General features: G+C 35.1%; 1 protein-coding gene across 2 annotated transcripts in view; it reads left to right on the top strand.

Moving 5' to 3' along the window:
• Positions 1-24,877, top strand: part of gucy2cb (guanylate cyclase 2Cb) — a 49,936-nt gene extending 25,059 nt beyond the window's left edge. For both annotated transcript variants that reach the window (XM_088069651.1, XM_088069650.1), the window contains exons 12-27: positions 16,250-16,352; positions 16,594-16,653; positions 16,748-16,819; positions 16,941-17,045; positions 17,231-17,317; positions 18,200-18,332; positions 18,420-18,557; positions 18,710-18,786; positions 19,236-19,327; positions 19,448-19,606; positions 20,305-20,497; positions 21,438-21,612; positions 21,753-21,851; positions 22,583-22,677; positions 22,840-22,916; positions 24,588-24,877. In XM_088069651.1, the coding sequence (XP_087925777.1) occupies positions 16,250-16,352; positions 16,594-16,653; positions 16,748-16,819; positions 16,941-17,045; positions 17,231-17,317; positions 18,200-18,332; positions 18,420-18,557; positions 18,710-18,786; positions 19,236-19,327; positions 19,448-19,606; positions 20,305-20,497; positions 21,438-21,612; positions 21,753-21,851; positions 22,583-22,677; positions 22,840-22,916; positions 24,588-24,804 (1,882 nt within the window). In that variant the 3' untranslated portion in view covers positions 24,805-24,877. The remainder of the gene's footprint in view (positions 1-16,249; positions 16,353-16,593; positions 16,654-16,747; positions 16,820-16,940; positions 17,046-17,230; positions 17,318-18,199; positions 18,333-18,419; positions 18,558-18,709; positions 18,787-19,235; positions 19,328-19,447; positions 19,607-20,304; positions 20,498-21,437; positions 21,613-21,752; positions 21,852-22,582; positions 22,678-22,839; positions 22,917-24,587) is intronic.
• Positions 24,878-25,770: the final 893 nt, after the last annotated feature.

The raw sequence follows: 25,770 nt of genomic DNA, 5'->3' as shown, positions 1-25,770 counted from the left end.
AAACATCCAAAAACAGCATCAAAACCAATTAAATAGCATGTTGAAAAAATGACCAAAAAAGCAAGGCTATAGTATGGCGAAAATGTCAAAATTTGACATGTCCAAAAAACAGGAGGAAACCACTTACTATGACACATAGAAGTGTGTTATAGTATACAGTGTGGAAAAAACATCCCAAAACAGCATCAAACCAATTAAATAGCATGTTGAAAAAATGACCAAAAAAGCAAGGCTATAGTATGGCGAAAATGTCAAAATTTGACATGTCCAAACAACAGCTGAAAACCACTTAGTATAGCAAAGAGAGGCACCTTATAGTATACAGTGTTGAAAAAACATCCAAAAACAGCATCAAAACCAATAAAATAGCATGTTGAAAAAATGACCAAAAAAGCAAGGCTATAGTATGGTGAAAATGTCAAAATCTGACATGTCCAATAAACAGCAGGAAACCACTTACTAGCATGTTCAAGCATGTTGAAAAAATGACCAAAAAAGCAAGGCTATAGTATGGCGAAAATGTCAAAATTTGACATGTCTAAAAAACAGCTGGAAAACACTTACTATAACACATAGAAGCGTGTTATAGTATACAGCGTAGAAAAAACATCCAAAAACAGCATCAAATCTCATAAAATAGCATGTTGAAAAAATGACCAAAAAGCAAGGCTATAGTATGGCGAAAATGTCAAAATCTGACATGTCCAAACAACAGCTGAAAACCACTTAGTATAGCAAAGAGAGGCACCTTATAGTATACAGTGTGGAAAAAACATCCAAAAACAGCATCAAAACCAATAAAATAGCATGTTGAAAAAATGACCAAAAAAGCAAGGCTATAGTATGGCAAAAATGTCAAAATTTGACATGTCTAAAAAACAGCTGACAACCACTTAGTATAGCAAAGAGAGGCACCTTATACTATACAGTGTTGAAAAAACATCCAAAAACAGCATCAAAACCAATGAAATAGCATGTTGAAAAAATGACCAAAAAAGCAAGGCTATAGTATGGCGAAAATGTCAAAATTTGACATGTCCAAAAAACAGCTGTAAACCACTTACTATAACACATAGAAGCGTGTTATACTATACAGTGTGGAAAAAACATCCAAAAACAGCATCAAAACCAATAAAATAGCATGTTGAAAAAATGACCAAAAAAGCAAGGCTATAGTATGGCGAAAATGTCAAAATTTGACATGTCCAAAAAACAGCTGGAAAACACTTACTATAACACATAGAAGTGTGTTATACTATACGGTGTTGAAAAAACATCCAAAAACAGCATCAAATCTAATAAAATAGCATGTTGAAAAAATGACCAAAAAGCAAGGCTATAGTATGGCGAAAATGTCAAAATCTGACATGTCCAATAAACAGCAGGAAACCACTTACTATGACACATAGAAGTGTGTTATAGTATACAGTGTGGAAAAAACATCCCAAAACAGCATCAAACCAATTAAATAGCATGTTGAAAAAATGACCAAAAAAGCAAGGCTATAGTATGGCGAAAATGTCAAAATTTGACATGTCCAAAAAACAGCAGGAAACCACTTACTATGACACATAGAAGCGTGTTATAGTATACAGTGTTGAAAAAACATCCAAAAACAGCATCAAAACCAATAAAATAGCATGTTGAAAAAATGACCAAAAAAGCAAGGCTATAGTATGGCGAAAATGTCAAAATTTGACATGTCCAAAAAACAGCAGGAAACCACTTACTATGACACATAGAAGCGTGTTATAGTATACAGTGTGGAAAAAACATCCAAAAACAGCATCAAAACCAATAAAATAGCATGTTGAAAAAATGACCAAAAAAGCAAGGCCATAGTATGGCGAAAATGTGAAAATTTGACATGTCCAAAAAACAGCTGGAAAACACTTAGTATAACACATAGAAGTGTGTTATACTATACGGTGCTGAAAAAACATCCAAAAACAGCATCAAAACCAATAAAATAGCATGTTGAAAAAATGACCAAAAAAGCAAGGCTATAGTATGGCGAAAATGTGAAAATTTGACATGTCCAAAAAACAGATGAAAACCACTTAGTATTACACATAGAAGTGTGTTATACTATACGGTGCTGAAAAAACATCCAAAAACAGCATCAAAACCAATAAAATAGCATGTTGAAAAAATGACCAAAAAAGCAAGGCTATAGTATGGCGAAAATGTCAAAATTTGACATGTCCAAAAAACAGCTGGAAATCACTTAGTATTACTCATAGAAGTGTGTTATACTATACGGTGTTGAAAAAACATCCAAAAACAGCATCAAATCCAATAAAATAGCATGTTGAAAAAATGACCAAAAAGCAAGGCTATAGTATGGCGAAAATGTCAAAATCTGACATGTCCAATAAACAGCAGGAAACCACTTACTATGACACATAGAAGTGTGTTATAGTATACAGTGTGGAAAAAACATCCCAAAACAGCATCAAACCAATTAAATAGCATGTTGAAAAAATGACCAAAAAAGCAAGGCTATAGTATGGCGAAAATGTCAAAATTTGACATGTCCAAAAAACAGCAGGAAACCACTTACTATGACACATAGAAGCGTGTTATAGTATACAGTGTGGAAAAAACATCCAAAAACAGCATCAAAACCAATAAAATAGCATGTTGAAAAAATGACCAAAAAAGCAAGGCTATAGTATGGCGAAAATGTCAAAATTTGACATGTCCAAAAAACAGCAGGAAACCACTTACTATGACACATAGAAGCGTGTTATAGTATACAGTGTGGAAAAAACATCCAAAAACAGCATCAAAACCAATAAAATAGCATGTTGAAAAAATGACCAAAAAAGCAAGGCTATAGTATGGCGAAAATGTGAAAATTTGACATGTCCAAAAAACAGCTGGAAAACACTTAGTATAACACATAGAAGTGTGTTATACTATACGGTGCTGAAAAAACATCCAAAAACAGCATCAAAACCAATAAAATAGCATGTTGAAAAAATGACCAAAAAAGCAAGGCTATAGTATGGTGAAAATGTCAAAATTTGACATGTCCAAAAAACAGCTGAAAACCACTTAGTATAGCAAAGAGAGGCACCTTATAGTATACAGTGTTGAAAAAACATCCAAAAACAGCATCAAAACCAATAAAATAGCATGTTGAAAAAATGACCAAAAAAGCAAGGCTATAGTATGGCAAAAATGTCAAAATTTGACATGTCCAAAAAACAGCAGGAAACCACTTTCTATGACACATAGAAGCGTGTTATAGTATACAGTGTGGAAAAAACATCCAAAAACAGCATCAAATCCAATAAAATAGCATTTTGAAAAAATGACCAAAAAGCAAGGCTATAGTATGGCAAAAATGTCAAAATCTGACATGTCCAAAAAACAGTTGGAAACCACTTACTATAACACATAGAAGCGTGTTATAGTATACAGTGTGGAAAAAACATCCAAAAACAGCATCAAAACCAATAAAATAGCATGTTGAAAAAATGACCAAAAAAGCAAGGCTATAGTATGGCGAAAATGTCAAAATTTGACATGTCCAAAAAACAGCTGGAAAACACTTAGTATAACACAGAGAAGTGTGTTATAGTATACAGTGTGGAAAAAAACATCCAAAAACAGCATCAAAACCAATTAAATAGCATGTTGAAAAAATGACCAAAAAAGCAAGGCTATAGTATGGCGAAAATGTCAAAATTTGACATGTCCAAAAAACAGCAGGAAACCACTTACTATGACACATAGAAGCGTGTTATAGTATACAGTGTGGAAAAAACATCCAAAAACAGCATCAAAACCAATAAAATAGCATGTTGAAAAAATGACCAAAAAAGCAAGGCTATAGTATGGCGAAAATGTCAAAATTTGACATGTCTAAAAAACAGCTGAAAACCACTTAGTATAGCAAAGAGAGGCACCTTATAGTATACAGTGTAGAAAAACATCCAAAAACAGCATCAAAACCAATAAAATAGCATGTTGAAAAAATGACCAAAAAAGCAAGGCTATAGTATGGCGAAAATGTCAAAATTTGACATGTCTAAAAAACAGCTGAAAACCACTTAGTATAGCAAAGAGAGGCACCTTATAGTATACAGTGTTGAAAAAACATCCAAAAACAGCATCAAAACCAATAAAATAGCATGTTGAAAAATTGACCAAAAAAGCAAGGCTATAGTATGGTGAAAATGTCAAAATTTGACATGTCCAAAAAACAGCTGAAAACCACTTAGTATAGCAAAGAGAGGCACCTTATAGTATACAGTGTGGAAAAAACATCCAAAAACAGCATCAAAACCAATAAAATAGCATGTTGAAAAAATGACCAAAAAAGCAAGGCTATAGTATGGCGAAAATGTCAAAATTTGACATGTCCAAAAAACAGCAGGAAACCACTTACTATGACACATAGAAGCGTGTTATAGTATACAATGTGGAAAAAACATCCAAAAACAGCATCAAAACCAATTAAATAGCATGTTCAAAAAATGACCAAAAAAGCAAGGCTATAGTATGGCAAAAATGTCAAAATTTGACATGTCTAAAAAACAGCTGAAAACCACTTAGTATAGCAAAGAGTGGCACCTTATAGTATACAGTGTAGAAAAACATCCAAAAACAGCATCAAAACCAATTAAATAGCATGTTGAAAAAATGACCAAAAAAGCAAGGCTATAGTATGGCGAAAATGTCAAAATTTGACATGTCTAAAAAACAGCTGAAAACCACTTAGTATAGCAAAGAGAGGCACCTTATAGTATACAGTGTAGAAAAAACATCCAAAAACAGCATCAAAACCAATAAAATAGCATGTTGAAAAAATGACCAAAAAAGCAAGGCTATAGTATGGCGAAAATGTCAAAATTTGACATGTCCAAAAAACAGCAGGAAACCACTTACTATGACACATAGAAGCGTGTTATAGTATACAGTGTGGAAAAAACATCCAAAAACAGCATCAAAACCAATTAAATAGCATGTTGAAAAAATGACCAAAAAAGCAAGGCTATAGTATGGCGAAAATGTCAAAATTTGACATGTCCAAAAAACAGGAGGAAACCACTTACTATGACACATAGAAGTGTGTTATAGTATACAGTGTGGAAAAAACATCCCAAAACAGCATCAAACCAATTAAATAGCATGTTGAAAAAATGACCAAAAAAGCAAGGCTATAGTATGGCGAAAATGTCAAAATTTGACATGTCCAAAAAACAGCTGAAAACCACTTAGTATAGCAAAGAGAGGCACCTAAGAGTATACAGTGTTGAAAAAACATCCAAAAACAGCATCAAAACCAATAAAATAGCATGTTGAAAAAATGACCAAAAAAGCAAGGCTATAGTATGGCGAAAATGTCAAAATTTGACATGTCCAAAAAACAGCAGGAAACCACTTACTATGACACATAGAAGCGTGTAATAGTATACAGTGTGGAAAAAACATCCAAAAACAGCATCAAAACCAATAAAATAGCATGTTGAAAAAATGACCAAAAAAGCAAGGCTATAGTATGGCGAAAATGTCAAAATTTGACATGTCCAAAAAACAGCTGGAAAACACTTACTATAACACATAGATGTGTGTTATACTATACGGTGTTGAAAAAACATCCAAAAACAGCATCAAATCTAATAAAATAGCATGTTGAAAAAATGACCAAAAAGCAAGGCTATAGTATGGCGAAAATGTCAAAATCTGACATGTCCAATAAACAGCAGGAAACCACTTACTATAACACATAGAAGTGTGTTATAGTATACAGTGTGGAAAAAACATCCCAAAACAGCATCAAACCAATTAAATAGCATGTTGAAAAAATGACCAAAAAAGCAAGGCTATAGTATGGTGAAAATGTCAAAATTTGACAGGTCCAAAAAACAGCAGGAAACCACTTACTATGACACATAGAAGCGTGTTATAGTATACAGTGTGGAAAAAACATCCAAAAACAGCATCAAAACCAATAAAATAGTATGTTGAAAAAATGACCAAAAAAGCAAGGCTATAGTATGGCGAAAATGTCAAAATTTGACATGTCCAAAAAACAGCTGAAAACCACTTAGTATAGCAAAGAGAGGCACCTTATACTATACAGTGTTGAAAAAACATCCAAAAACAGCATCAAAACCAATAAAATAGCATGTTGAAAAAATGACCAAAAAAGCAAGGCTATAGTATGGCGAAAATGTCAAAATTTGACATGTCCAAAAAACAGCTGAAAACCACTTAGTATAGCAAAGAGAGGCACCTTATAGTATACAGTGTTGAAAAAACATCCAAAAACAGCATCAAAACCAATAAAATAGCATGTTGAAAAAATGACCAAAAAAGCAAGGCTATAGTATGGTGAAAATGTCAAAATTTGACATGTCCAAAAAACAGCTGAAAACCACTTAGTATAGCAAAGAGAGGCACCTTATAGTATACAGTGTTGAAAAAACATCCAAAAACAGCATCAAAACCAATAAAATAGCATGTTGAAAAAATGACCAAAAAAGCAAGGCTATAGTATGGCGAAAATGTCAAAATTTGACATGTCCAAAAAACAGCAGGAAACCACTTTCTATGACACATAGAAGCGTGTTATAGTATACAGTGTGGAAAAAACATCCAAAAACAGCATCAAATCCAATAAAATAGCATTTTGAAAAAATGACCAAAAAGCAAGGCTATAGTATGGCAAAAATGTCAAAATCTGACATGTCCAAAAAACAGTTGGAAACCACTTACTATGACACATAGAAGCGTGTTATAGTATACAGTGTGGAAAAAACATCCAAAAACAGCATCAAAACCAATAAAATAGCATGTTGAAAAAATGACCAAAAAAGCAAGGCTATAGTATGGCGAAAATGTCAAAATTTGACATGTCCAAAAAACAGCTGGAAAACACTTAGTATAACACATAGAAGTGTGTTATAGTATACAGTGTGGAAAAAACATCCAAAAACAGCATCAAAACCAATAAAATAGCATGTTGAAAAAATGACCAAAAAAGCAAGGCTATAGTATGGCGAAAATGTCAAAATTTGACATGTCCAAAAAACAGGAGGAAACCACTTACTATGACACATAGAAGTGTGTTATAGTATACAGTGTGGAAAAAACATCCCAAAACAGCATCAAACCAATTAAATAGCATGTTGAAAAAATGACCAAAAAAGCAAGGCTATAGTATGGCGAAAATGTCAAAATTTGACATGTCCAAAAAACAGCTGAAAACCACTTAGTATAGCAAAGAGAGGAACCTTATAGTATACAGTGTTGAAAAAACATCCAAAAACAGCATCAAAACCAATAAAATAGCATGTTGAAAAAATGACCAAAAAAGCAAGGCTATAGTATGGCGAAAATGTCAAAATTTGACATGTCCAAAAAACAGCTGAAAACCACTTAGTATAGCAAAGAGAGGCACCTTATAGTATACAGTGTTGAAAAAACATCCAAAAACAGCATCAAAACCAATAAAATAGCATGTTGAAAAAATGACCAAAAAAGCAAGGCTATAGTATGGCGAAAATGTCAAAATTTGACATGTCCAATAAACAGCAGGAAACCACTTACTATGACACATAGAAGCGTGTTATAGTATACAGTGTGGAAAAAACATCCAAAAACAGCATCAAAACCAATTAAATAGCATGTTGAAAAAATGACCAAAAAGCAAGGCTATAGTATGGCAAAAATGTCAAAATCTGACATGTCTAAAAAACAGCTGAAAACCACTTAGTATAGCAAAGAGAGGCACCTTATAGTATACAGTGTAGAAAAAACATCCAAAAACAGCATCAAAACCAATAAAATAGCATGTTGAAAAAATGACCAAAAAAGCAAGGCTATAGTATGGCGAAAATGTCAAAATTTGACATGTCCAAAAAACAGCTAGAAAACACTTAGTATTACACATAGAAGTGTGTTATACTATACGGTGCTGAAAAAACATCCAAAAACAGCATCAAAACCAATAAAATAGCATGTTGAAAAAATGAACAAAAAAGCAAGGCTATAGTATGGTGAAAATGTCAAAAATTGACATGTCCAAAAAACAGCTGGAAATCACTTAGTATAGCATTTAGATTCATGTTATACTACACAGTGTTAAAAAAACATCCAAAAACAGTCCCAAGACCCATTTAAAAGAATGCTGAAAAAATGACCAAAAAAGCAAGGCTATAGTATGGCAAAAAAGTCAAAATTTGACATGTCCACAAAACAGCTGAAAACCACTCAGAATAGCACACAGAGGTATTTTATAGTATACAGTGTTGAAAACAACTCTAGAAACTGTTCCAAACTCAAAAAACAGCATGTTGAAATGACGAAAAAAGTAAGGCTATAGTATGGCTGTTACATCCCACAGATGTTAAGTTTCGGGACAAAGGGAAGCAACACAGCGCTGTGGTTTTTAATAGGTGGGAAAATAGTTTATTGTTCAACACAAGTATAAATGAATGTAAAGGCCCAGCATCACACCCAGAAACAAATGATCAGATGGAGAGGGCAGATGGTGGCAGCAAATCAATAAAACAAACAAAACACCTTATGCCTACCAAACCCACTCCAGAGATTACTACAGCTTTCCCAAAACACAAATAGCACAACCAGCCCTAAGGCCTAGTGTGTTAGACAAAGAGTTAACTGAGGTGTGTTGTGATGACAAAATGTATTAAACATGAAATACAACAAAAGCTAATCTAGAGCCCATCTACCTCACACACAAGTTAACATGAAGCAAACAATCATAAGTTTACATCAACCATGTCAGCACAAAACCGAGGCGAACTGCTCATGAATAAGCACAGCCGCACACTGGCAAAGGTATGGCAGGCTTAAATAGACAACAGGAAAACACTTGAATGGAGCAAGCACTCAATGAAACCACCCGATTGGTTGCCAGGAAGGCGTGTAGCAGAAGAAGGACAAACGAGCCACAGGCAGAGGAACACGCCAGAGTTCAGGAGGAAGGAATCCCAGATGACGTGGCGATCCTCCGATGACATCACCATCCCCAGTCACGCTGCCTGAATAATTGCCACAAGCCTCATAAGAAGAACAACCAAAAACAACACCAGCACCCATCATAGTGGTGAAAATGTCAAATCTGACATGTTCAAAAAAACAGCTGAAAACAACTTACCATAGCATAAAGAGGCATGTTATACTATACAGTTAAAAAAAAAACATCCCCAAAAGGAGAACACCCCCATAAAATAGCATGTTGAAAAAAATGACAAAAAAGCAAGGATATAGTATGGCAAAAAAGTCAAAATTTGACAAGTCCAAAAAACAGCTGAAAACCACATACTGTAGCATATAGAGTTATGTTATAGTATATAGTGTTGAAAAAACATCCAAAAACAGCCCCAAAACCCATAAAAAAGCATGTTGAAAAAATGACGAAAAAAGCAAGGCTATAGTATGCCGAAAATGTTAAAAATTCACATGTCCAAAAAACAGCTGAAAACCACATAGTGTAGCATAAAGAGTCATGTTATAGTATACACTGTTAAAAAAAAATCCAAAAACTGTTTCTAAACCCATTAAATAACAAGTTAAAAAAATGACGAAAAAAGCAAGGCTATAGTATGGCAAAAAAGTCAAAATTTGACAAGTTCAAAAAACAGCTGAAAACCACTTAGTATAGCACGTAAAGGCATATAATAGTATACAGTGTTGAAAAAAATGTCCAAACATGGTTCCTAAACCAAGAAAATAGCATTTTGAAAAAATGACAAAAAAAAACAAGGCAAAAATGTCAAAATTTGACATGTCCAAAAAACAGCAGACACCAGCAGACACCAGAATAGCACGCAGAGGTATGTTATAGTATAAAGTGCTGAAAACACCTCCAGAAACTGTTCCAAACCCAAAAAATGACATGTTGAAAAAATGAAGAAAAAAGCAAGGCTATAGTATGGGAAAAAAGTCAGAATTTGACATGTCCAAAAAACAGCTTGAAACCACTTATAATAGCACGTAGAGGCATGTTATAGTATACAGTGTTGAAAAGACCTCCAAAAACTGTCCAAAAACCATTTAAAAAGCATATTGAAAAAATGAAGAAAAAAGCAAGGCTATAGTATGGCAATAGAGTGAAAATTTGACATGTCCCAAAAAACAGCTGAAAACCACTTAGTATAGCAAAGAGGGGCACCTTATAGTATACAGTGTTGAAAAAACCCTCAAAAAACAATTACTAAGCCCATTAAATAGCATGTTGGAAGAATGTCCAAAAAAGCAAGGCTATAGTATGGCGAAATGTCAAAAATTGACATGTCCAAAAAACAGCTGAAAACCAGTTATTGTAGCACGTAGAGGCATGATATAGAATACAGTGTTGAAAAAACATTCAAAAACAGCCCCAAAATCCATAAAACAGAATGTTGTAAAAATGACCAAAACAGCAAGGCTATAGTATGGCAAAAAAAGTCAAAAATTGACATGTTCAAAAAACAGCTGAAAACCACCTAGTATAGCACGTGGAGTCCAGTTATACTATTCACTGTTGAAAAAAACATCCACAAACAGTCCCAAAACCCATTAAAAAGCATGTTTAAAAAATGACCAAAACAGCAAGGCTATAGTATGACAAAAATGTCAAAATATAACATGTGCAAAAAACAGCTGAAAAACACTTACTATAGCACGAAGAGGTATGTTATAGCATACAGTGTTAAAAAATCATCCAAAAACATTCCCAAGACCCATTTTAAAGCATGTTGAAAAAAATGACAAAAAACCCCAAGGCTATAGTATGGGAAAAAAGTCAAAATTTGACATGTCCAAAAAACAGCTGGAAACCACTTAATATAGCACGTAGAGGCATGCTATAATATACAGTGTTGAAAAGACCTCCAAAAACAGCATCAAAACCAATGAAATAGCATGTTGAAAAAATGACCAAAAAAGCAAGGCTATAGTATGGCAAAAATGTCAAAATTTGACATGTCCAAAAAACAGCCGAAAACCGCTTAGAATAGCACGTAGAGACATTTAATAGTATAGGGTGTTGAAAAAACATCCAAAAACTGTTCCAAAACCTTCAAAATAGCATGTTGAAAAAATGAAGAAAAAAGCAAGGCAAGTATGGCAATAGAGTGAAAATTTGACATGTCCAAAAAACAGCTGAAAACCACACAGTATAGCACGCAGAGTCCAGTTATACTATACACTATTGAAAAAACATCCACAAACAGTCGCAAAACCCATTAAAAAGCATCTTTAAAAAAATGACCAAAACAGCAAGGCTATAGTATGGGAAAAAAGTCAAAATTTGACATGTCCAAAAAACAGCTGGAAACCACTTAAAATAGCACGTAGAGGCATGTTATAGTATACAGTGTTGAAAAGACCTCCAAAAACTGTCCAAAAACCATTTAAAAAGCATATTGAAAAAATGAAGAAAACAGCAAGGCTATAGTATGGCAATACAGTGAAAATTTGACATGTCCAAAAAACAGCTGAAAACCACTTAGAATAGCACGTAGAGGCATGTTATACTATACAGTGTTTTAAAAAAACCCCTCAAAAAACAATTACTAAGCCCATTAAATAGCATGTTGGAAGAATGTCCAAAAAAGCAAGGCTATAGTATGGTGAAAAAGTCAAAAATTGACAAGTTCAAAAAACAGCTGAAAAACACTTAATATAGCTCATAGAGGCACGTTATAGAATACAGTGTTAATAAAACATCCAAAAAACTGTCCAAAAACCATTTAAAAAGCATGTTGAAAAAATGATGAAAAAAGCAAGGCTATAGTATGGCGAAATGTCAAAAATTGACATGTCCAAAAAATAGCTGAAAACCAATTATTGTAGCACGTAGAGGCATGATATAGAATACAGTGTTGAAAACACATTCAAAAACAGCCCCAAAATCAATAAAACAGAATGTTGTAAAAATGACCAAAACAGCAAGGCTATAGTATGGCAAAAAAAGTCAAAAATTGACATGTTCAAAAAACAGCTGAAAACCACCTAGTATAGCACGTGGAGTCCAGTTATACTATTCACTGTTGAAAAAAACATCCACAAACAGTCCCAAAACCCATTAAAAAGCATGTTTAAAAAAATGACCAAAACAGCAAGGCTATAGTATGACAAAAATGTCAAAATATAACATGTGCAAAAAACAGCTGAAAAACACTTACTATAGCACGCAGAGGTATGTTATAGCATACAGTGTTAAAAAATCATCCAAAAACATTCCCAAGACCCATTTAAAAGCATGTTCAAAAAAATGACAAAAAACCCCAAGGCTATAGTATGGGAAAAAATTTGACATGTCCAAAAAACAGCTGGAAACCACTTAATGTAGCACGTAGAGGCATGTTATAATATACAGTGTTGAAAAGACCTCCAAAAACAGCATCAAAACCAATAAAATAGCATGTTGAAAAAATGACCAAAAAAGCAAGGCTATAGTATGGCAAAAATGTCAAAATTTGACATGTCCAAAAAACAGCCGAAAACCGCTTAGAATAGCACGTAGAGACATTTAATAGTATACGGTGTTGAAAAAACATCCAAAAACTGTTCCAAAACCTTCAAAATAGCATGTTGAAAAAATGAAGAAAAGCAAGGCAATAGAGTGAAAATTTGACATGTCCGAAAAACAGCTGAAAACCACTTAGAATAGCACGAAGAGCCATGTTATAGTATACAGTGTTAAAAAAACATACAAAAACGGTCCCAAAACCCATTTAAAAGCATGTCTAAAAAGTGAACAAATCAACAAGGAAATAGTATGGCAAAAAAGACAAAATTTGACATGTCCTAAAAACCGCTGAAAACCACTTAGAATAGCACGTAGAGGCATGTTATAGTATACAGTGTTGAAAAGACCTCCAAAAACCATTTAAAAAGCATGTTGAAAAATGATGAAAAAAAGCAAGGCTATAGAATGGCAAAAAAGTCAAAATTTAAAATGTCAAAAAAACAGCTGACAACTGCTCAGTGTAGCATGTAGAGGCATGTAATAGTATAAGTTGTTAAAAAAACATCCAAAAAGTGTTCCAAAACCCACAAAATAGCATGTTGAAAATACAGCGAAAAAAGCAAGGCTATAGTATGGCAAAAAAGTCAAAATTTGACAAGTCCAAAAAATGGCTGAAAACCACTTAGTATAGCAGGAAGGGGCATGTTATAGTATACAGAGTTGGAAAAACATCCAAAAAGGGTTCCTAAACCCAAAAAATAGCGTGTTGAAAAAATGACCAAAACAGTAATGGTATAATATGGAAAAAAAAGTCAAAATTTGACATGTCCAAAAAACAGCTGAAAACCACTTAGTATAGCACTGGCGTCATGTTATACTACACAATGTTGAAAAAACATCCAAAAACGGTTCCAATACCAATAAAAACCTCTTGAAAAAATGACAAAATAAGCAAGGCTGAATGTCATTCAGAGGGTGTGGATGGTGTGAGAAGGGAAGGTGGGGCAAAGGTAGAAGAGGAACGTCATCCCTCAGGCTGGTCTCGGAGGATGTCGTGGCGGCCTGGTAGAGGGAGAGTCAGTGTGGGGGTACTGTCTTGATGTGTGTCCACCCAATCTGATTCCGAGCACCCAGACGTGCCTAGAATGAGACATGGGAGAGGCATGCACAAGGTTGAATTATAAAAAAAAAAACAAGGGGGAGAGGGGACTAAGGGAAGAAAGCGACCAGATAAGGGCAAGGGAGGGCAGGCCAAGAGATCGGAGACAAACAGAGCAACGCTAACAAATTAACTTCATTAGAACAGTATGTCATAAAAAATGACCTAAAATAGCACAAAAATGTCATAGTATCTTATGTAGTTAAAAATGGCACAAAAAATACATAGTCTAGTATGTAATCAAAAATGACTTAAAATGGCAAAAAACACCATCATAGTATAGTATGTCATCAAAAACAAAACACAAAAGCGCCATAGTATAGTAGAGCAGATCATTCTTTAACCTATAAATATCTGTCAGAATGTACTTCTTCCTGTATAGATCGATTTAAATGTGGCGTAGGTCATTCTGTCAGGTGCAGTTGGTCATTCTTTAAGCTGCAAATATCTATCAGAATGGACTACTTTCTGTATAAATGTAGTAAATCCTAGTGAAGGTTATTTTGCCAGGTTCAGTATGTCACTGTGACAGGTACAAATATCTATCAGAATGGTATACTATCTATATAAATGCAGTTGAATATGGCGTAGGTCGTTCTGTCGGGTGCGGCAGGTCATTCTCTCAGGTACAAATATCTTTCAGACTGGACTGCTTACTGTATAAAAGTAGTTACTGTAAATGTGGCATAGGTCATTCTTCTAGGTGCAGTAGGTCATTCTGTCAGCCACAAATATCTGCCAGAATGTACTACTTCCTCTGTAGATGTAGTTAAATGTGGCATAGGTCATTTATGTCAAATATAGAAATCTTTCAGAGTGGACTGCTTACTGTATAAATGTAGTAAATCGAGGTATAGGTCATTCTGTCAGTTTAAGTAGGTAATCATAATATTACGTTTTCTATGATTTTTTGACGACATATTATACCGCCATGCTTTTAATGAATTTTGGACAACTTATTATACTTCAACATTTTTTACAGTCTTTGGATGACAAACTATACTACGGCGTTTGATATTCATTTTGGGTGACATTATACTATGACATTTTTACGATTTTTGGATGACATACTATACTATGACTATATAATGATTTTCGGACAACATGCTATAATATGATCTTTTGATTGAACTTTACTTTTTGACTTTCATTGGGAACATTTGTTACAGCATACTATACTATCACATATTTGTGGCAATTTTGAGAAAAGATCATACTATTACCTTTTTTTGGCAGTGTTGACGACAGATTGTTCTTTAACTTTTTTTTCATTTAAATTTTTGACAACATACTATACTGTAACCTTTTCAGTGGATTTTTGATAACATACTATGATGTTTTTTGTAATTTTACTGACATACGATACTATATTATGCATATTATATATGACGGCATATTATGACACATTATACTATGATGATTTTATGTAATTTGTGATGGTATACTGCACCATGACATTTTCACTGAAATTGTAACGACATATTATACTATAGGGGTTTTTGTGGCATTTTTCACTGCATATTCTAACATGAAGTTTTTATTGTATTTTCAATGATATACTATACTTTCGTGTTTTTGTGGCATTTTTAATGCCATAACATCCTCTGGAGTATTAATGTCATTTTTAATGCTGCACTGTGCTATAATGTTTATATGGCATTTTGAGCACATATTATACCATGACAATTTTATTGCATTTTCAACAACATGCTATACTATGACGTCTATCTGGAATGTTTGACAACAAAGTATACTCTGACATTTTTATGCTATTTTTGACAACATATTACCCTATAAGGTTTTAATGTCATTTTTCTACGACATACTACAGTGTGGCGTTTTTGGCATTTTTGACAACACAGTATAGTATGAGTTCATAAATAGATTTTTTCAAAATACTATAGTTTGACTTTTTTATGATTTTAATGACATACTATTCTATGAGGTTTTTTACTTTGACTTTTTGTCATGTTTTTTTTGACATACCATACTATGAATTTTTTAAGTGATCTTTTCGACTCACTATACATGACTTCTTTAATTTTATTGTCTTTTACAAAATTACTGACTTTTTTCATGACTTTCATGACTTTTATAATAACTTGTTTTTCAACATAGTATACTGAGACTATCCTACAAGGCATACTATTCTTCTTTTATTATTTCAATATACTTTAATTTTTTCAACAAACTAAACTATACGTTTTTTTAAATTATTTTTTTCTGATATACTATACAATGAATATTTTGTGATTTTTCTTTAATGACATACTATAATATTACTTAAGGGTTTTTGTTGACATCCTACACCGTTACTTTAATTTTTTTTAATGACATACTATAATGTTACTTTTAAAAATTTTTTTTTAAACATACTGTACTATGACTTTTCATCATGATGTTTTAAATAACATACTACATTATGAATTTTTCAAATGCTTTCTCATGGCAAACTGTAGCTTCGCTTTGTTAACGATTTTTTACAATGTGCAACATGACTTTTTTTTATGTTTTTTTGCTATACTATGACTTTTTATGACCCATTTATATATATATATTTGTAACTATTTATAGTGTTTTCTTACAGCATACTGTTCCCTGACTTTTTTTTTTATCAAATGTATTAAGTAAGTGTGATTTTCCCTGTGCAGACAGAACAGGAGAGATCGTCTGGTCAGGAAGCGATGGTCTCACATTCCCTCTCATCTCATCACACCGCTGGAGTACAATGAACTCAATGTCATCTGTCTGAAGGTACATTAGGTGTAAATCACTCAGTCAGCACGCAGGCTCTTTTTTTGTACTCTTTCACTTAGTGGCCCGAAAAGGACAGTGAAGCTTAAAATGATCTAGTAAAAACTTTCTACAGCTCTGTCCTTACTTTTCAGCTATTACGTTATTATTATTAGAAATTACTCAAGTTTTACTCTGTTTTTGAACATGAATGCATACGTTAAAAAAAAAAAAAAAACTGCCCTTCATGTGCTCCCATCAGATTGAAGAGGAAAGGAAAAACAAGAAGTTCCAGATCCGCCGCGCGCACTACGATAAGAAGGTAGCTGGACACATTCCCAAATCAATTAATATGCTATTGCACCGGACCGAGCATAAGGATTTAATTACTGGTGTGATTACTGCAATGTTTTCAGATTGTGATTCTGAAGGAGCTGGAGCACTCAGATGGGAACTTTAAGGAGAAACAGATGATAGAATTGAATGCGGTGAGATGCACAAACAGGAGGTGGTTTGAGTGATGTTGGGTTTTTACTGATTTGCCATCTTTAAGCTTTCACTCACTTATGTTAATGTTTAAAGAGCTACTGTTTATTCTTTTCTCTGCAGCTCCTACAAATCGACTATTACAACCTTACTAAGTTTTATGGCACGGTGGAGTTTGACGAAGGTGTGTTTGGAGTGTTTGAGTATGGAGAGAGAGGGTCACTCAGGGTACGTATGGCATGCTCACGTGCAGTTATATTGGAATGGAAGTTTAGTTTGCACATATCAAATGACCACTTTGATTGGCAAGTCACAAATATTAGTAGCTTACTACAGAAAAAAAAGCAAAACCCATCAAATATCAGTTTAGACAACAGTGGCTTTACCAGATTTCTGTCCTTTTCTTCCTCCAGTATGTGCTAAATGACAAGATTTCGTACCCGGAGGAGACCTTCATGGACTGGGAGTTCAAGATCTCTGTTATGTTCGACATCGCCAAGGTGAGATGCAAACTCTGCTGATGAACAACACATGAGGTAACTCTTAAATGTTGCATTTGAAACATAGCACATGACATCATATGGAGCCTTATTAATGACTGAAATGTGTGTGCCATATCGTAAACTCAACACCATAACACTTCTAACAGATTATTAAATCACAGGAAACCCAGATTCCATAATATTACTTTTTTTTGATATTCTTTACTATGGCATTTTTATTTTTATTTTTCTACATATTTATACTATGACTTTTTTGAAAGAAAAATGCAGTTACATGCTGTACTAGGTCTTTTTTAATTAACCTTTTTGACATATATATATTATTAATTTATTTTTATTAATGTTTTTTTCTCACATTTGTAGTTGTATTAAAGGTAAACCTTAGCACATTTTTCCTTTCTGTTTGTGTTTTTTTCTTTGAATTTCTTTTCTACTTAATATAGTATAAATGAACAATAAAATGATAGAATTTTGGTGTTAAGAAAACATAATTCATAATTTTATATTTGAAAGTATTTTACAGAAAAAGAATATATATATATAATTTATTTTAATTATTTTTTGCACATTTTTCAGGTCATTTTCTCTTCTGTTTGTGTTTTTCTTTTCTATTTTAATTTCTTTTAATTTCTTCCTTTTTTTTTTTTTTAAACTATTTTCTTGCAAGTTTTTGTGCCACTGTCTTAGGTGCTCATTGCCTTTCTGAAATAAACAAGCCAATTTGCTTAGGTGTGACAGAGTTGAGACATAAATGATAGACACATGCACAAATGGGAGTTGTTGTTGCAGTTCTCCCTGGCAGCCAGTAGAGGTCAGTAAAGATCACAGAAAACTTACTGCTCTTTTATTTGAAATCCTCTGCTGTGACATCCTCTGCAGGGCATGTCCTATCTCCACTCCAGTCACATCCAGGTGCACGGTCGCCTCAAGTCCACCAACTGTGTAGTGGACAATCGTATGGTAGTGAAGATTACAGACTTTGGCTGCAACAGCTTCCTCAGCCCCGGCAGAGGTGAAACAACAAACTATAGTTTGTAGTAATCCCTTCACTTTTATCACTGTCTTACTTTACTTTCTGCTTTTCACCTCCTCCTCTCAGACTTGTGGACGGCTCCGGAGCACCTGAGGAGAGTGGGCACCTCTCAGAAAGGAGACGTCTACAGCTTCGCCATCATCGCTCATGAGATTGTTCTCAGGAAGAGCACCTTCTACACAGAGAGATGCTCCGACCGGACAGGTGGGATACAAAAATCCCCCACAATTATGACAAAACAGAGAGTGTTATGTATGTTCTCTTTTCTCTGAAGAGAAAGTAGCTTGATTTTTGTGCGATTTGCTCATTAATATTGTACATAAATGTGGGAAAGTGATGTCTGTCTTTTTTAACAGAGAAGCTTGAGAGGGTCATCATGTCCTACTTCAGACCTGATCTGAACCTTGAGGCGGCTTCAGAGAAAGAGTTAGAGGTGAGTTAAAGCCAATTTCTAAGCAAAGACCAATGGAAGCAGAATTGATGCAAAACTTAGCAAGAAATTAGTAAAAAAAAGTACAAGGAAATTATGCTAAAATTAGTAAAATAAATAACTAAGTAAAATAAAATCACAAAACAAAAAAAACATGGAAGAAACAGAAAAATGCTTGAAAATTCTAATACTTTTGTAACATAATTTCAATTGTGTAATTATGATAATTATAATTCTAGTTTTTCCCTAGCTTTTGTCTTTTTCTGCTAGACATTTCTCGCTTGCTTTTTATGCCAAGACATTTTCCCCTATTTCTTTCTTTTTTTTTTTTACCTAGATATTTTTCCCTAGCACCAATATGCTCATGGTTCAAAGATTTCAATATTTGTGAAAAGCATCTGATGTCGCTCCAGATTTCAAAGGGTTAAAGCTTTGCGTCCTCCATCTCGTAGGTGTACATGTTGATAAAAAGCTGTTGGGATGAGGATCCAGAAAAAAGACCTGACTTCAAGAGAATAGAAAACTATTTGGGAAAAATCATCAGGTAATAGCGATCTTTACTTTTAGGGGCTCTTGTTGCAAATTTCAGCCTTTAGAAACTCTAAAGTTTAAGTTTGTGTTATTTCCTTCCCTTTCCTTCTGCTCCTCTTTTGTCATCCTACAGTAAAATTCATAACCAGGACAATGAGAGCTACATGGACAACATGATCCGGCGGCTGCAGATGTATTCCAGAAACCTGGAGCACCTGGTGGAGGAGAGAACGGCGCTCTACAAAGCTGAGAGAGATCGAGCAGACTGCCTCAACTTCATGCTGTTACCTCGGTCTGCCAACACTCAAACAAGAACACAGATGATAATGATAAAAACATTTTTACCTGCCTGATTTAAGAAAAGATACCCCACATGAGGTCTTGTGGTGGCACACAGTGCCACACACCCCGCTGACAAAGCAGAGACGTGTGATGACTTGGGATGAGAATGTGGTGGAACTGGAGGGGCCGAATTGCTAACTTATTTCAGGTCTAATGACTCATTCCTGGGTACTATATAACATTGTTTTTCCAAAATTTCAATTTTTTGGCAGTGATTAGACATAGACATAGTTGTTGCCTAAGTTAGGCTGGCTGTATAGAGATGTTTTGATAGTGGCTGAATGTCATAACAGTGACAACCAATCCTGAGGTTTAGGGCAACCACTATCGTTACCTGGCTGTGCATGAATGGGGACTTGGCTCAACTCAAACACAGTTATCAGGCAAACAGCAATGGAGTTTTAGGTGAGAATTGATGCAATGTTGAAATTAAAAAACGAACATCAAATTTTTAAGTCAAATAGGAAAAAACACGTCTTGCAAAAAGACACTTATCCATTCAGTAGGCAAAAGGGCAGTTGCTTGCACCATCTGGGGTCTAACTGTGTTTGTGCTTGTTGGTACAGCGGGAAAAAGAACTGTTTTGGCAGACTTACCTGGACTTAAGTAAGGTGGATTATCTGGTTTCATCTGTTTCTCCTTGTGTAGTCCAGCAGTGAAAAGCCTGAAGGAGACCGGTGTGGTGGAGCCGGAGCTGTATGAGGAAGTGACGATATACTTCAGTGACATAGTGGGTTTCACCACTCTGTGCCAGTACAGCACGCCCATGGAAGTTGTGGACATGCTCAACGACATCTACAAGGGCTTCGACGGCATCGTCGACCACCATGACGTATACAAGGTAATAAAGGGTAGCTTTTTTTTTTAACCTGGACTCTATGCTCAGACATTTTTGAAATGATTAATGTGAACAATCATTTTTGGAATTGACAGTACAGTATTGTAGAGAAGTGGTTCCCAACTGGACAGGCCATGTGGTCCAAATTTCTGCGTAGTTTTCTATATTAAGCGTCATACTTGAATTTGGCCATGTGGTCGAGCTAGTTTGTGGTCTCAAGAAACAGCACTTCAAAATATAAGCCCTGTGCTAGAAATTCACTGTTCTTAAAAATAAGATACGCTTTTATAAACTAGCCTATTTATAATGGATGCAACCCAAATTTGGATTGCATCCCACAAGTTGGAAACCACTGTTATAGAGAGACTATGAAACAGCCTGTAATGTAACCAGTCGGGGCATTTGTGCACCAACACTTTACATCCACCAAAAGTATTTTGTTTTTTTTGGTCACTGACAGGCTCAGATTGTTTTCTAAGTGAAATAAAAACCATAATTTATGCAGTTAGATGTGAAATTATGCTGGCTCTATACACACTAAAATGACTGCTTATTCAAATAGAGTCTGGTGGGTTTGGTTGTAATGTTTTTGGGTCTGTTTCTGGTTAAACAAATAGGATATTTCTCTTCAACAAAAAGGTCTGTCTCTGTAGGGATCATTTCCATAATTAGGTCAAAGAACAAACTGATCAGTGGCAAAAACATGCACTTTCTTCGTGGACTGACAGTGCACAAATGCCCTGAGTAGTTACCTTGCAACCTGTTCCGCAGCTGCCAGCTGCAGTGCTCGCTTAATACTGGGCAAGTTTCAAAAATTGTTGTTGCAATTTTTTATTTAGACACAAAACATGGGAAAACAGAATCCAGGTTGAAAAATTGGAGGTGAAATTGAGTAGAATGCTCGTTAGACAGCACAGAGATAATTTCTAACCTTTGCCCTCAGGTGGAGACGATTGGCGACGCCTACATGGTGGCCTCGGGGCTTCCAGAGCGAAATGGGAACAGGCACGCGGTGGATGTCTGCCGTATGGCGCTGGACATCTTGGCATTTATTGGTACCTTCCAGCTCCGACACCTGCCTGGTATCCCTGTGTGGATACGCATAGGCGTTCACTCAGGTAGATGGCACTAAACTGTGGACTGTGCAAAATATTAATTTTACTAACCCCCCCTCGTTAACGGAACTGAACGCTAAAATGACTTGATCTGTAAATGCAGTGCGAGGTCACGGCGATAAGACATGAATGTGTGTGTCCAGGTCCGTGTGCAGCAGGTGTCGTGGGGATAAAGATGCCCAGATACTGTTTATTTGGAGACACAGTCAACACAGCATCTCGTATGGAGTCTACAGGACACCGTGAGTGGCCAAAAAAACCCCTAAAGTTTCAGGGTTTCAGATTCAGGGTTCCTATAGTGTAACACAAGTGAGATTTAAGACTTTTTCAAACGTTTTTTATACCACATTGCAAAATTTGAAGAAAAAAAAGAACCAACATAAATTTCTTGGGGTTAGGGACAATACTGGAGAAGAAAACACAAAGGCTGCATACTAGATTGCTCCCATTAATATTTAAATCAATTATTAACAAGATGACATTTCCAGCTACAAGTTTTTGGTAATTGAATTTAATATTTATGAGGATATGTGTGTGTTTTATGAACTTTCTAGGGACAAAATTGCCCAAAAAATTTATTGTAACATAAAACATAAATTATGTTTTTGGTGACCTTACTTTTAAAGTGACATATTTTGACATTTTACAATGCAATGCCAGGGGGAAAAAAAAGATTAATAAAATTCTACTTTCCATGTCTTAGCATTGTTTAAAAGGCTTTTGAAAAATTAATTAAAGACATTTTAATACCAGTTACTATTTTAAAATAAATCAGAAACCTGCATTTAATGAGTAAACTGATTTCATGCTACCAACTAGTATAGTCCGCATATGTTTCAATAATATGTTTTGCTCTGCTCATTACTCATGTGCAATCACAGAAGCTACCAATCAACCTAATGAAATATATTTAGCACAGCCAAGCTTTGGTAAAAAACAGATGCCTGTTTTTTTATCTGTTCACATCCTGCAGCCCTGCGGATCCACGTCAGTCAGCCAACTATAAATATCCTGCAGAGGACGAACTGCAAGTTTGAATATGAGATCAGAGGAGAGACATATCTGAAGGTAAAGATGGGTCTCCTCATCACATTTAATAACGGTGTCAGACAAATGGACCACTTTGAAATCCAGAAACACTCAGTTCTGCAGAAAGCACAGACTGAAGAGAGTGAAGCGTGGATGTCTGCACACTCATGCAAAATGTTTTAAATGTCTGTGTTTTCCAAGGGTAAAGGCACAGAGACGACCTACTGGCTGACAGGGGAGACGGGCCAAGACTACGACCTCCCAACTCCACCCACAACGTAAGCAAACCCTCAAGCATCCGTCTTTACTACTTTAACCAATAACTCTAGTTTATGGAGCTTCCTGAGCTGCTTTAGTGAGACTGATGATTTGAGCAGGTTATATATATATATATATATATATATATATATATATATATATATATATATATATATATATATATATATATATATATATATATATATATATATATATATATGTATATATATATATGTATGTATATATGACCATACATATTCTCTTTCAACAAATCTTAGTTGTCTTTAAATCTGCATTTGGCATGATCATTTTGTAAAAGGTCAGTCAGTAAATTATGTGAAATATGCTTAATTTCTTTCTTGCGGAGTTAGTTGAGAAGACTGACACCGCTCTCGTGTTTGAACCACAAATATAAAGCTACAGCCAGCAGCTGGTTAGCCTAGCATATGTGGCAGGCCGGACGTTGATGCCACCTAGAGGAATTTCACCCCCAGGAAATAGTTAACTTTAACTCGCCTACAACTAAAGGGCACACAGGTTCGGTAAACAAAGCGCAAAACCAACCAGCCAGGTATAAAGGTAATTATTTCCTAGACTCTCAAACAAAGACATAATAGCAAATTAGTCCAAGATCACGTGAAATAAAACAACACAAAAATACAAAACATAAAAGCTAGGGGTCGGACACCGTCTTTTTTTTTTTTTTAAAGGTATTTTGATTTCGGGCTGATTGTGACTGGTGGAATGGTGTAATGAGGCATATTGATCATAGGATATCTAGCCCACAGATTGAATAGTCACGGATCAAAGTGACACTAGCGCACACTTTTTCGATAACACATTGTTTGTGTTTGTGTGTGTGTGTGTGTGTGTGTGTGTGTGTGTGTGTGTCCCTACCTCAAACATACTGCCAGCCTCTGTTCAGGATCAATTGCTTCACTGACATCCTGAAATACACCTAAAGCCTTCTCATGAACACAGCATCTCAAGAACAGCTCAAGGGAATTTTTTCAAATTTGGCACAAACATTTACTTGGACTCAACAATGAACTGATTGGATCTTAGTGGACCAAGGTCACTGTGTCGTAGCATCCGTCTCTTGCTCATGAATGCCATATCTTGAGAAGGCCTTGAGACAGTTTTGTCAAATTTGGCACAAATGTCCACTTGGACTCAAGAATGAACTGGTTAGCATTTGGTGGTTGAGGGTCAAAGGTAGAAGGTCACTGTGACCTCACAGAACATGTTTTGGGGCATAACTCTAACGCTAATACATAGTTATGATGAAATTTGACACAAACGTCTAGGATATAGGATACGACTATGAAGAGATGACATTTTATATCCAAACGGTCGAAGGTCAACTTCACCATAACATCATAATCTGCAAAAACACTTCTGGCTATTACTCAACATCATATCTCAGAACATTTGGTCAGACACTGAATTGGTGACTGACTCAGTCATACAACAGGAAGGCAATGGTTCTCATGTTCGTATGGATTTATCCCAATAAAAGTAATTCCATCATTACTGTAGATACTAAACAGAAGTAAGTGTCCAATTGTTTTGACTTCGCCTGACTTTGCATAATTCTACAGAGGAACTGACACTAACATGTATTTAGTATTCTTCATATTTACTGTAGTTTGACGGGCTTACCTTAGACTTGTTGGTTCTTGCTTTTGCAGGGAGAACTTCCAGCGGCTCCAGCAGGACCTCGCCCAAATGATCCTGACATGTCTGGAGAGGCGCTCACGTGGCTCTATCCGGAGGAAGAAGACGCTCTCGAGTCAGAGCAGGGAGGATAACGAGGACCAGGAGTCAGAAGTGGAGTCTGAGAGCGACCGTCATCCTGAGTACCTGCATCTGGCCACTGTGGATAACACCCTCAGCACATTCCTGTAGTACAAAACTACCATCAAGTATCACAATCTGTTGGTATTTAAATATTCATTCAGAGTGGGAAGGCTGAGATAGAGAGAAAAGAAAGGGAAGTACAACAGCAAGCAGATGTGAAAATTGATCTATCAGTTCCATTTGTGGCTAAACTGAAGCTAAGATGAGCATCAATGTCTACATTATGGCAAAGTAATGTTCTTGTTTATATGGATCTGTCCTCTGCAAATTCTTGTCAGGTACACTGTTTTGTTTTAATATGTAATTTGTTAACTGTTTGGTCTAAAACTGTGCCTTATAGAGCTATAAAGATACTGTAGTTATTTATTTCCGGTGCTTAATATCTTTGACATTTTAAAGGGAACTTGTTCGTGCATGTCTTGCTAATAGCAAGGTGATTTACAGGAATGAGAACATAAACAGGAACATAAAATAATAAAAAGCAAATCTGTAGGTGTAGTTACATTGTGCCGGCTTTGAGGCAACTCAACATTACGCCAGTGAAAGTGCGACTTTGTGATTTAGCGACTAAAGTAACAGATATTAGACTTGGTAAAAATATAGACTGAATCATGTTTGTTTAAAACTTAAACTTTGAACTTTGACAGAGTTAACCACTTGTATGCTTTGAGCAGGAATAGCCAATTACACACAAGGATTTAACTGATATCTGCTGTATTGTTTATTCTAAACAAACAAAAAAAACCCCCGACATTTTACCCACTGCTGTTTTTTGTTTTAGTTTTCTTTTTTTGTGTGTAAAATCTCTGGTATTTCTAGTTGGTCTTTAAAAAAACCAAAAACTTTTATTTTTGCACTGGTTATTTTATATTCATGTTTATTCTCACCCCAACGACAATACACCTACTCTGACCACTCTTGCATCTCTAGTGTGATGTAGCACTGGCTGTACATTTTAACTACTGAGATTCATGTCAGATGTATTAGGATGTAACTGCTTCCACAGCTGTATGC

Source organism: Plectropomus leopardus, chromosome 19 (assembly GCF_026936395.1).
Source record: "Plectropomus leopardus strain MGB_pleo_1.0 chromosome 19, ASM2693639v1, whole genome shotgun sequence".
NCBI classification, from domain to species: Eukaryota; Metazoa; Chordata; class Actinopteri; order Perciformes; family Serranidae; genus Plectropomus; species Plectropomus leopardus.
This window is presented reverse-complemented; position numbering and strand designations above follow the sequence as displayed.